The 13,443-nt window shown below is 43.5% G+C and overlaps 1 protein-coding gene across 2 annotated transcripts in view; it reads right to left on the reverse strand.

The window, feature by feature from the left end:
- LOC135548803 (rho GTPase-activating protein 26-like) overlaps nt 1–13,443 on the reverse strand; it is a 128,215-nt gene that overhangs the window by 56,119 nt on the left and 58,653 nt on the right. For both annotated transcript variants that reach the window (XM_064978738.1, XM_064978737.1), the window contains exons 5-7: nt 11,645–11,746; nt 11,005–11,115; nt 10,495–10,599 (exon numbers count right to left, since the gene is read on the reverse strand). In XM_064978738.1, coding sequence (XP_064834810.1) covers nt 10,495–10,599; nt 11,005–11,115; nt 11,645–11,746 — 318 coding nt within the window. The remainder of the gene's footprint in view (nt 1–10,494; nt 10,600–11,004; nt 11,116–11,644; nt 11,747–13,443) is intronic.

Here is a 13,443-nt window from a genome sequence, read left to right on the forward strand (position 1 = left end):
GTTGTGGGAGTGAATGAGAGCAGAATATATCAGATGTCCATCAATCAGCCATTTTGTGATCACGCTTTTTCCTCGTGGTAGTCACTTGCGTTCCATTGCTCACGAAGACAAGAAGGAATACTCCGGTTGGAACTTTATTGAAGCTATATGTTAAAAACATCCTAATGATTGATTCTGTACTTAGTTTGAAATGTTTCTTCGACCAGTAATATCACTTTTTGAAGTTTTTGTCCGATATAACCCTGACCAGAATTAGCGTTGGGATATGTATACCAAACGCGCTAACAAAAGAAGGTATTTGGACATAAATAACTGACATTTTCGAACAAAACAAACATTTATTGTGGACCTGGGATTCCTGGAGTGCTTTCTGATGTAGATCATCAAAGGGAAGGGAATATTCATCATGTAATTTCTTGTTTATGTTGACGCCATCTTTGCGGCTGTGGTGTTCTTACTTTTGAGCGCCGTCTCAGATTATTGCATGCGTTTCTTTTTCCGTAAAGTTTTTTTTAAATCTGACACAGCGGTTGCATTCATAAGGAGAGGTATATCTATAATTCCATGCGTATAACTTGTATTATTATCTACATTTATGATGAGTATTTCTGTTGAATGATGTGGCTATGCAAAATCAGTTTATGTTTTTGGAACTAGTGAATCTAACGCGACAATCTAAACTCAGGTTTTTTTCATATAAATATGAACTTTATCAAACAAAACATGCATGTATTGTGTAACATGAAGTCCTATGAGTGTCATCTGATGAAGATAATTCAAGGTTAGTGATTAATTTGATCTTTATTTCAGGTTTTTGTGAATGTTATATTTTGCTGGAAAATTATTGTGGTTTGGTAGTTGGTAGTTGTCATATCGATCCCAGTATCGGGATTGCAGCCATAACAGGTGTACCTAAAGTGCATTCGGAAGTTATTCAGCCCCCTTGACTTTTTACACATTCTGTTGCATAACAGCCTTATTCTAAAATTGATTACATATATACCCCATAGTGATAAAGCAAAGAAAGGCTTTTAGAAATGTATAAGAAATTACAGCCTAGAGTCTTCTTGGGTATGATGCTACCAGCTTGGTACACCTGTATTTGGGGAGTTTGTGTACTTTGCACCATTCATCTTTCCCTCGATCCTGACTATTATCCCAGTCCCTGCCGCTGAAAAACATCCCCACAGCATGATGCTCCCACCACCATGCTTCACAGTAGGGATGGTGGCAGGTTTCCTCTAGACGTGATGCTTGGCATTCATGCCAAAGAGCTGAATCTTGGTTTCATCAGACCAGAGAAGCTTGTTTCTCATGGTCAGGGTGTCCTTTAGGTGCCTTTTGGCAAACTCCAAGCAGGCTGTCATGTGCTTTTTACTGAGGAGTGACTTCTGCCTGGCCAATCTACCATATAGGCCTGATTGGTGGAGTGCTGCAGAGATGGTTGTCCTTCTGGCAGGTTCTCCCATCTCCACAGAGGAACTCTGGAGCTCTGTCAGGGTGACCATCGGGTTCTTGGTCACCTCTCTGACCAAGTCCCTTCTCCCCCAATTGCTCACCTTGGCCAGGCGGCCAGCTCTAGAAAAAGTCTTGGTGGTTCCAAACTTCTTCCATTTAAGAATTATGGAGGCCACCTGGACAATTTACATTGAACCCCCCTCTTTGATTTTACACTGCTGCTACTCACTGTTTATTATCTATGCATAGCCACTCTACAAATTACCTCGATTAACCTGTTAAATCTATGGGGGCGCTATTTCATTTTTGGATAAAAAGACGTGCGTGTTTTAAGCGCAATATTTTGTCACAAAAAGATGCTCGACTATGCATATAATTGATAGCTTTGGAAAGAAAACACTCTGACGCTTCCAGAACTGCAAAGATATTGTCTGTGAGTGCCCCAGAACAGAAGCTACAGGCAAAACCTGTCAGGATTTGGCCAGGGTTGTTCCGGGTTTTGGTCACTAGATGCCCCCATTGTGCTTTTTGACCTTATGTTTTTTCCCTTGTTCCCCATTATTATTTGCACCTGTGCTTCATTTCCCCTGAATGTATTTAAACCCTTAGTTTCCCTCAGTTCTGGGCTCTGTGTTTGTATGTTAGCACCCAGCCCTAGTGTTCTGTGTATTCTTGTCGATTCCGGTGGATGCTCTTGTGGAATTCTGTTTTTGTTTTTGAGTATCTCTTGAGGCTTTTTTGTGCTATTCCTACCACCTTTTGGATTTGCCAATTTTGTATTGACTTCTCCTTTTTACTTTATTAAATACACTGTCTTAAGTACTGCTGTGTCTGCCTCATCTTCTGGGTTCTGCTGACTATTCGTGGCTCAGTTGGTTAAGTGACTGTTTCTCACTCCGGAGACCCAGGTTCGTAACCGGGTCCTGACAAAACCAAGATGAAACTGCAACCAGGAAATGAGCAGGATTTTTGAGGCTCTGTTTTTCATTGTCTCCTTATATGGCTGTTAATGCGACAGGAATGAGCCTGCCCCATCTATCGTTTCCCCAAGGTGTCTGCAGCATTGTGACCTATTTGTAGGCATATCATTGGAAGATTGACCATAAGAGACTACATTTGCCAGGTGTTCGCCCGGTGTCCTCCGTCGAAATTGGTGCGTCATCTTCAACTGCACGTCTTTTTCCAAGCGATTCACCGGAGAAAGGAGACTACCACAAACGATATATCAATGAAGAGATATGTGAAAAACACATTGAGGATTGATTCTAAACAGCGTTTGCCGTGTTTCAGTCGATATTATGGAATTAATTTGGAAAAAAGTTCGCCGTTTTGATGACTGAATTTTCAGGGTTTTTTGATACCCAAACGTGATGTACAAAACGGAGCGACTTCTACACATCTCCTACACAAATAATATTTTTTGGAAAAACTGAACATTTGCTATCTAACTGAGAGTCTTCTCATTGAAAACATCTGAAGTTCTTCAAAGGTAAATGATTTTATTTGAATGATTTTCTTGTTTTTGTGAAAATGTTGCTGGCTGAATTCTAGGTACACCTGTTGTATTCGGAGCATGTGACATAGCATTTGATTTGATTTGATTTGTGTTCTTGGGGACCTTCAATGCTGCAGACATATTTTGGTAACCTTTCCCCAGATCTGTGCTTCGACACAATCCTGTCTCTGAGCTCTACGGACAATTCCTTCAACCTCATGGCTTGGTTTTTGCTCTGACATGGACTGTCAACCTTATATAGACAGGTGTGTGCCTTTCCAAATCATGTCTAATGAATTCAATTAACCACACATGGACCCCAATCAAGTTGTAGAAACATCTCAAGGATGATCAATGGAAACTGAGCTCAATTTGGAGTCTCATAGCAAAGGGTCTGAATACTTATATAAATAAGGTATGTGTTTTTTATTTTTAAGACATTTTCTAAAATGTCTAAAAACCTGTTTTTTCTCTGTCATTATGGGGTATTGTGTGTAGATTGATGACGAAAACAAATTGAATAAGGCTATAACGTAACAAAATGTGAAAAAAGTAAATGGGTCTGAATACTTTCCGAATTAACTGTATGTACGCCATGACTCAACATTATACACTTCATCTACCACAGCAAGTGAAATCACTGCAACATAACCTTGTCACATGTGAATTCCAAATGTCTCTAACGGTCACCCTACAGTCTGTCAGACCAAAGATATTTTGAAAAAAATGAGGTGAAGGGATAGTTCACTTGACTGACTAAAGGTGCTTTCAAGACAACTGGGAAATGGAAAAATACGAGGGCAAATCACGACATCCGTGATCTTCAGGTTGGAAAGTCAGAGCTCTAGAAAGAGGGCCGAGTTCCCGAGTTGGAGTTCTGAGTTGAATGACCGTTCAAAACGAATTGTCCCATTCAGAGCTTGTTTTTTTTCCGAGTTCCCAGTTGTCTTGAACGCACTTAAGTCGGAAGTTGGAGATTTCCCCGTTGTTTTGAACGCAGCATCAGATTGCAACTAAGGTACCTCAGGGTTGCCAGCTTAGACCCCCCTTTCCAGGGATTTTATTTTTATTTAGTATATACAGTTGAAGTCGGAAGTTAACATATATTAAAACTTGTTTTCCAACCACTCCACAAATGTCATGTTAATTAACAAACTATAGTTTTGCCAAGTCGGTTAGGACATCTACTTTGTGCATGACACAAGTCATTTTTCCAACAATTGTTTACAGACAGATTATTTCACTTATAATTCACTGTATCACAATTCCAGTGGGTCAGAAGTTTACATACACTAAGTTGACTGTGCCTATAAACAGCTTGGAAAATTCCAGAAAATTATGTCATGGCTTTATAAGCTTCTGATAGGCTAATTGACATCATTTGAGTCAATTTGCGGGTGTGCCTGTGGATGTATTTCAACAACTTCCACACATCTGGTTCATCCTTGGGAACAATTTCCAACCGCCTGAAGGTACCATGTTCATCTGTACAAACAATAGTACGCAAGTATAAACACCATGGGACAACGCAGCCGTCACACCGCTCAGGAAAGAGACGCATACTGTCTCCTAGAGATGAATGTATTTTGGTGCGAAAAGTGCAAATCAATCCCAGAACAACAGCAAAGGACCCTGTGAAGATGCTGGAGGAAACATGTACTAAATTATCTAGATCCACAGTAAAACAAGTCCTATATCGCCATAACCTGAGGCTTGCAAGCCGAAGAACACCATCCTAACCGTAATGCACAGAGGTGGCAGCATCATGTTGTGGGGGTGCTTTGCTGCAGGAGGGACTGGTGCACTTCATGAGGCAGGAAAATTATGTGGATATATTGAAGAAACATCTCAAGACATCAGTCAGGAAGTTGAAGCTTGGTCGCAAATGGATCTTCCAAATGGACAATGACCCCAAGCATACTTCCAAAGTTGTGGCAAAATGGCTTAAGGACAACAAAATCAAGGTATTGGCCATCACAAAGCCCTGACCTCAATCCTATAGAAAATCTGTGGGCAGAACTGAAAAAGTGTGTGCGAGCAAGGAGGTCTACAAACCTGATGCAGTTACACCAGCTCTGTCAGGAGGAATGGGCGAAAATTCACCCAACTTATTGTGAGAAGCTTGAGGAAGGCTACCTGAATCGTTTGACCCAAGTCAAACAATTTAAAGGCAATGCTACCAAATACTAATTGAGTGTATTTAAACTTCTGACCCACTGGGAATGTGAAGAAATAAATAAAAGATGAAATAAATCATTATCTCTACTATTATTCTGACATTTCACATTCTTAAAATAAAGTGGTGATCCTAACTGACCTAAGACAGGGACTATTTACTAGGATTAAATGTCAGGAATTGTGGAAAAACTGAGTTTAAATGTATTTGGCTAAGGTGTATGCAAACTTCTGACTTCAACTGTAAACTTATCCTGTGTTTAACCCACATTTAGTGATAAATCCCCCATCCATAGTAATATTTCCTGCATCCTATCCCCCCACGATACCTTCCCCCATTTCTATACCCCTTGGACTTGAAACCCCCACACAAATGAAATCAACTCCCCTAAATGGTTTCATCCCTATTCGGGATATTAAAAACTGTAATATCTTATCTTTCACCGAGCTGAACGATGACATGAATAACATATAGCTGGCGGGGTTTACTATGCATCGGCAAGATAGAACAGCAGCCTCCGGTAAGACAATGGGTGGCGGTCTGTGTATATTTGTAAACAACAGCTGGTGCACGAAATCTAATACTAAGGAAGTCTCGAGTTTTGTTCGCCTGACGTAGAGTATCTCATGATAAGCTGTAAACCACACTATTTACCAAGAGAGTTTTCATCTATATTCGTAGCTGTCTATTTACCACCACAAATCGATGCTGGCACTAAGACCGCACTCAATGAGCTGTAGAAGGCCATAAGCAAACAGTAGCCGGAGAATTGAATGCAGGGAAACTTAAATCCGTTTTACCTAATTTCTACTAGCATGTTAAATGTGCAACCAGAGGAAAAAAAACTTTAGATCACCTTTACTCCACACACAGAGACGCACACGTACAAAGGTCTCCCTCTGACTCCATTTGGCAAATCTGACCATAATTCTATCCTCCTGATTCCTGCAAACAAGATAAAACTAAAGCAGGAAGCACCAGTGACTCGGTCAATAAAGAAGTGGTCAGATGACACAGATGCTAAACTACAGGATTGTTTTTCTAACACAGACTGGAATATGTTCTGGGATTCTTCCGATCGCAATGAGTAGTACACCACATCAGCCATTGGCTTCATCAATAAGTGCATCGATGACGTCATCCCCACAGTGACTGTACGTACATACCCCAACCAAAAGCCATGGATTAAGGGCAACATCCGCACTGAGTTAAAGGGTAGAGCTGCCGCTTTCAAGGGGCGGGACTCTAACCCGGAAGCGTATAAGAAATCCCGCTATGACGTTCAACAAACCATCAAACAGGTAAAGCATCGGTCAGGATTTGGCCAGGGTTGTTCCGGGTTTTTGTCAGTAGATGTCCCCATTGTGCTTTTTGTCCCTATGTTTTTCCCTTGATCCCCATTATTATTTGCACCTGTGTCTCATTTCCCCTGATTGTATTTAAACCCTTTGTTTCCCTCAGTTCTGTGCTCTGTGTTTGTATGTTAGCACCCTGCCCTAGTGTTCTGTGTGCTCTTGTCGATTCCGGGTGAAGTTCTTGTGGTATTCTGTTTTTTTGTTTTTGTTTATTTTTGGTGAGTTTCTTTTGAGGTCTTTTTGTGTTTTTTCCTACCACCTTTTGGATTTGCCATTTTTTTGTTTTTTAGGATTTTTTCTTTATTAAATACATCGTCTTAAGTACTGCTGTGTCTGCCTCATCTTCTGGGTTCTGCTGTCTATTCGTGGCTCAGTTGGTTAAGTGACTTTTTCTCACTCCGGAGACCCAGGTTCGAAACCGGGTCCTGACAGCATCAAAACACAGGACTAAGATTGAATCGTACTACACTGGCTCCGACGCTCGTCGGTTGTGGCAGGGTTTGCAAACTATTACAGACTACAAAGGGAAGCACAGCCGAGAGTTGCCTATTGAGTCGAGCCTACCAGATGAGCTAAATTACTTCTATGCTGACATTTCAAGGCAAGCAACACTGAAGCATGCATGAGAGCATCAGCTGTTCCGGACGACTGTGTGATCACGATCTCCGTAGCCGATGTGAGTAAGACCTTTAAACAGGTCAACATTCACAAGACCAGATTACCAGGATGTGTACTCCGAGTATACACGTACCAACTGGCAAGTGACTTCAAAGACTTGTTCAACCTGTTCCTGACTGAGTCTGGAATACCAACATGTTTCAAGCAAACCACCATAGTCCCTGTGACCAAGAACACTAAGGTAACCTGCCTAAATGACTACGGACCCGTAGCACTCACGTTTGTAGCCATGAAGTGCTTTGAAAGGCTGGTCAAGGCTCACATCAACACCATTATCCCAGAAACCCTAGACCCACTCCAAGTTGCATACTGCCCCAACAGATCCACAGATGATGCCATCTCCATTGCACGCCACACTGCCCTTTCCCACCTGGACAAAAGGAACACATACGTGAGAATGCTATTCATTGACTACAGCTCATCATTCAACACCATTGTGCCCTCAAAGCTCATCAATAAGCTAAGGAACCTGGGACTAAACACCTCCCTCTGCAACTGGATCCTGGACTACCTGGGGCCGCCCCGGGTGGTAAGGATAGGTAGCAACACATCTGCTACGCTGACCCTCAACACGGGGCCGCTCAGGCGTGCGTGCTCAGTCCCCCCCCCCCTGTACTCCCTGTTCACTCATGACTGCATAGCCAGGCATGACTCCAACACCGTCATTATGTTTGCCAACAGCAAAGCAGTGGTAGGCCTGATCACCGACAATGATGAGACAGTGTATAGGGAGGAGGTCAGAGACCTGGCCATGTGGTGCCCGGGTAACAACCTCTCCCTCAACGAGATCAAGACAAAGGAGATAATTGTGGACTACAGGAAAAGGAGTGCCGAACACGCCCACATTCTCATTGATAGGGCTGTAATGGAGCAGGTTGAGCAACAAACACACCAAGACAGTCGGGAAGAGGGCACGACAAAGCCTATTCCCCCTCAGGAGACTGAAAAGATTTGGCATCGGTCCTCAGATCCTCAAAAAGTTATACAGCTGCAACATCGAGAGCATCCTGACTGGTTGCATCACTGCCTGGTATGGCAACTGCTCAGCCTCTGACCGCAAGGCACTACAGAGGGTAGTGCGTACGGCCCAGTACCAATCACTGGGGCCAAGCTTCCTGCCATCCAGGAACTCTTTACCAGGCGGTGTCAGATGAAGGCCCTAAAAATTGTCAAAGACTCCAGCCACCCTTGTCATAGACTGTTCTCTCTGCTAAGTGGTACCGGAGTGGTACCGAAGTGGTACGGATCACCAAGTCTAGGTTCATAAGGCTTCTTAACATCTTCTTTTTCAGTTCTGCCCACAAATGTTCTATGGGATTGAGGTTAGGGCTTTGTGATGGCCACTCCAATACCTTGACTTTGTTGTGCTAAAGCCATTTTGCCACAACTGTGGAAGTATGTTTAGGGTCATTGTCAATTTGAAGACCCATTTGCGACCAAGCTTCAACTTCCTGACTGATGTCTTGAGATGTTGCTTCAATATATCTACATAATTTTTCTCCCTCATGATGCCATCTATTTTGTGAAGTGCACCATTCTCTCCTGCAGCAAAGCACCCCCACAACATGATGCTGCCACCCACGTGCTTCATGGTTGGGATGGTGTTCTTTGGCTTGCAAGCCTCCACCTTTTTCCTCCAAACATAACGATGGTCATTTTGGCCAAACAGTTCTATTTTTTTTCATCAGACCAGAGAACATTTCTCCAAAAAGTATGATCGTTGTCCCCATGTGCTGTTGCAAACCATAGTCTGTCTTTTTTTTATGGCGGTTTTGGAGCATTGGCTTCTTCCTTGTTGAGCGGCCTTTCGATATAGGACTCGTTTGACTGTGGATATAGATACGTTTGTACATGTTTCCTCCAGCATCTTCACATGGTCCTTTGCATTTGTTCTGGGATTGATTTGCACTTTTTGCGCCAAAGTACCGTTGATCTCTAGGAAACAGATCGGGTCTCCTTCCTGAGGGGTGAGACGGCTGCGCGGTCCCATGGTGTTTATACTTGCGTACTATTGCTTTGTACAGATGAACGTGGTACCTTCAGGCATTTGGAAATTCCTCCCAAGGATGAACCAGACTTGTGAAGGTCTACAATTTTTTTCTGAGGTCTCAGCTGATTTATTTTGATATTCCTATGATGTCAAGCAAAGAGGCACTGAGTTTGAAGGTAGGCCTTGAAATAGGTACAGTCAACTTAGTGTATGTAAACTTCTGACCCACTGGGATTGTGATACAGTGAATTATGAAAGTGAAATAATCTGTCTGTAAACAATTGTTGGAAAAATGACTTGTAATGCACAAAGTAGACGTCCTAACCGACTTGGCAAAACTATAGTTTGTTAACAAGAAATTTGTGGAGTGGTTGAAAAATGACTCCAACCTAAGTGTTCTAATGACTCCAACTTAAGTGTATGTAACTGGGCTGTGAAGACACACAGGCCCAGAAACACATTTTAATATTGTTGTATGGTATTGTACATTTTGTGTTGTGGATATGTAGTGGTGTTTTTGTTGATTTATTTTGTGATTATGCCTTAATGTGTCTTGGACCCCAAGAAAAGTAGCTGCTCCTTGGCAGCAGTTAATGGGGTCCATAATGAATACAAATAAAACGTAGCTATCATATTCATGTTTCACCTATTCCTATTCCTCTCTAATTTAAGATACAGTTGCATAAACAACATACTTATCTAGGCCTAGACCAGCATTAGTACCAGGCTGTATGTATTACCTATCTACATTTGCTCTGACTCTTAGTACATTTAGCAAGCTAGCTAACTAGTGTTTAGCATTAGCAGCTAACCAGATTTATTTTAGCCACAACTTGCTAAGAAAAGACAAACTAGCAGACAGTAGTTTGCAAACAGTAAGATACACAAACTAATAGTGGAATTGTAGAACGCTTGTGGAAAGCAGCATTGTTTTCACTGACATCTTGTTGCATCTATCTGGCCATGCAGACCACGGCAAGAAAGTGTTCGTGACTCTGTGGTCGAACAACTGCTCTCTCCATGAGTGACAGGGGGCAGGGCTTGGTGTAGGAAGAGGCATGCAGCAGGGGGAGGGAGAAAGACAACTCAAATAGCAAACAGAGTAAACTATGAAAACGGACATAACATATGCTGAGCTGCGTATCACATTTAACAAACCAAACATTGACATACCGTTATTGAAGGTAAAGTAAAAACCCAAACCGGTCCACGCATCAATACCGGTATATAGTAAAATACAATGTACTGCCCAGCCCAGCCTTGAAATGTCTTTGGTGTGGCAAAATATTACATCTCAGCAGCATCTAATGGCCGTAATGTATGGCATTGATATGTATCTTACATTCTGAATGCTGATAGTGAGGTCTGTCTTGAAGTGGTTGAAGTCTTTGGCCAACTCGTACCCATGGTGATAGTAAGTAAACAGCCCTTGAAGAAATGCCAGCAACTAGAATTGATACAAAGGACGAAACGGAAAGGAAACATGGTTGAGAAACGTAATTAAATTCCATCAACCTAATCTACTGTAATTTGATTTGAAAGGTACTTGTTGTCAGCTACATTTGTTCTGTAGACAGTGTGGATGAAGGAGAGATGACTAAACATGTAAGGTGTATAGAGTACAGTAACAGTATTAGGTTTGCAAAACTCCAGTAACCTTCCCAAAGTTCCCAGATTTTCCAAAAAATCCTGGTTGGAAGATTACCTGAATCAGGAGGGAATGAGCAGGAAATCGGGAGACTTCCTGCCAGGTTTTCTGGAAAGCCTTGGAAGTTTAGGAAAGTTCATGGCATTTTGCAACCCTAAACAGTATAGACAGCATGCTGTGAGGGAGATTGACATGCTCACTCACCGGCTCTACGAAGTCAAACATCTTCCTCTCCTGGACCTCCTGCACCTTGAAGACATACTCCAGAGACACCTCGTAGAAATGCTGCCGCACGTGGTCCACCTGGCTGTCGGCCTGCACCACACGCAAAAGGATGGGATGCTGTTTGAAATGACTTTCAGGTGAAGCCCGCGGTGAAGTCATGCTGTTTGCTCTCCCATCTGAATGGTCGTGCTTTACACCACACAGGCCGCCACCTCATATCTCCACCCACTTCAACTTCGCTTTGATCTCCTCCCATTTAGGTGTGAGATACCGGACAATTCTGAGGCGCACTGTGCGCTTCGGGAGGAGTTTCATCGCGAGGGCTATCACCATAGAGAACAATTCCATGTCATTTCTCCCATGGACAGGGGAGGGACTATACCTGCCTGGCTGTTGCTTGTTCCTTCTATTATTTCAGATTTGTTTTAAGTATCTATGTGTGAGCTGTGACAAGATTTTCCTCTTGTAGGACAATAACCCTGATTCTGATTCTGTGTGATCTGACTTACAGCGCACACACTCATACACAAACACATGCCTCTTAACATAAACATACATGCCATGACTAGCCAACTCTAGCCCATTTTGATTGTGGGAAAGGAAAACAACGTAGGCTTACTTCATGAAGATGTGCTTCTTTCTTCTTTGCTGATAGGCTTAGGTGCTTCTCCAGTACAGCGCAGTACTTCTCTGTCTCTTTGTCGTATTTCTTCTTGGCTTCCTGTGACAGACAGTCAAAAGGTCACCAACAGTCACCTTGTTTCCAAGTCCTGGACACCACATAGTACAATTTATATTGAAATTGTATTGAAGAGGATGTCCCATTGAGGTCAGAAGACCTCTTTCTCAGGGGAAACCTCTATATAACACATAGAGCTCTGTTTTGGCATCATCACTGCCGCCTTCCAACAGAACATCCTTTCCAAAGAGTCATGGGTATTGTTGGTATGTCCAGGGCTTAGCTTTACAGACAGATTTAGAGGAAAATATTGTGAGATGCAGGTTGAAATCACATCTCCTCTAGTGCTGCTGAAGCCAACAGAGGCAGCCCACAGCTGGTGGGAAAACAATAGAGCACTTTAAACCCGCACGTTAGACAGACAGACGGACAGACATAACAGGATGTCTCTCCCAGCCTCTCTCTCACAGACAGACAGACAGACAGACAGACAGACAGACAGACAGACAGACAGACAGACAGACAGACGGACAGACATAACAGGATGTCTCTCCCAGCCTCTCTCTCACAGACAGACAGACAGACAGACAGACAGACAGACAGACAGACAGACAGACAGGATGTCTCTCCCAGCCTCTCTCTCACAGACAGACAGACAGACAGACAGACAGACAGACAGACAGACAGGATGTCTCTCCCAGCCTCACAGACAGACAGACAGACAGACAGACAGACAGACAGACAGACAGACAGACAGACAGACAGACAGACAGACAGACAGACATAACAGGATGTCTCTCCCAGCCTCTCTCTCACATACAGACAGACAGACAGACAGACAGACATAACAGGATGTCTCTCCCAGCCTCTCTCTCACAGACAGACAGACAGACAGACAGACAGACAGACATAACAGGATGTCTCTCCCAGCCTCTCTCTCACAGACAGACAGACAGACAGACAGACAGACAGACAGACAGACAGATATAACAGGATGTCTCTCCCAGCCTCTCTCTCAGACAGACAGACAGACAGACAGACAGACATGTCTCTCCCAGCCACTCTCACAGACAGACGGATAGACAGACAGACAGACAGACGGATAGACAGACAGACAGACAGACAGACAGACATAACAGGATGTCTCTCCCAGCCTCTCTCTCTCAGACAGACACAGACAGACAGACAGACAGACAGACATGTCTCTCCCAGCCTCTCTCTCACAGACAGACAGACAGACAGACAGACAGACAGACAGACAGACAGACAGACAGATGTCTCTCCCAGCCTCTCTCTCACAGACAGACAGACAGACAGACAGACAGACAGACAGACAGACATGTCTCTCCCAGCCTCTCTCTCACAGACAGACAGACAGACAGACAGACAGACAGACAGACAGACATGTCTCTCCCAGCCTCTCTCTCAAAGACAGACAGACAGACAGACAGACAGACAGACAGACAGACAGACATAACAGGATGTCTCTCCCAGCCTCTCTCTCTCAGACAGACAGACAGACAGACAGACAGACAGACAGACATGTCTCTCCCAGCCTCTCTCTCACAGACAGACAGACAGACAGACAGACAGAACAGGATGTCTCTCCCAGCCTCTCTCTCTCAGACAGACAGACAGACAGACAGACAGACAGACAGACATGTCTCTCCCAGCCACTCTCTCACAGACAGACAGACAGACAGACATGTCTCTCCCAGCCACTCTCTCACAGACAGACA

Source organism: Oncorhynchus masou, chromosome 11 (genome assembly GCF_036934945.1).
Source record: "Oncorhynchus masou masou isolate Uvic2021 chromosome 11, UVic_Omas_1.1, whole genome shotgun sequence".
Lineage (NCBI taxonomy): Eukaryota > Metazoa > Chordata > Actinopteri > Salmoniformes > Salmonidae > Oncorhynchus > Oncorhynchus masou.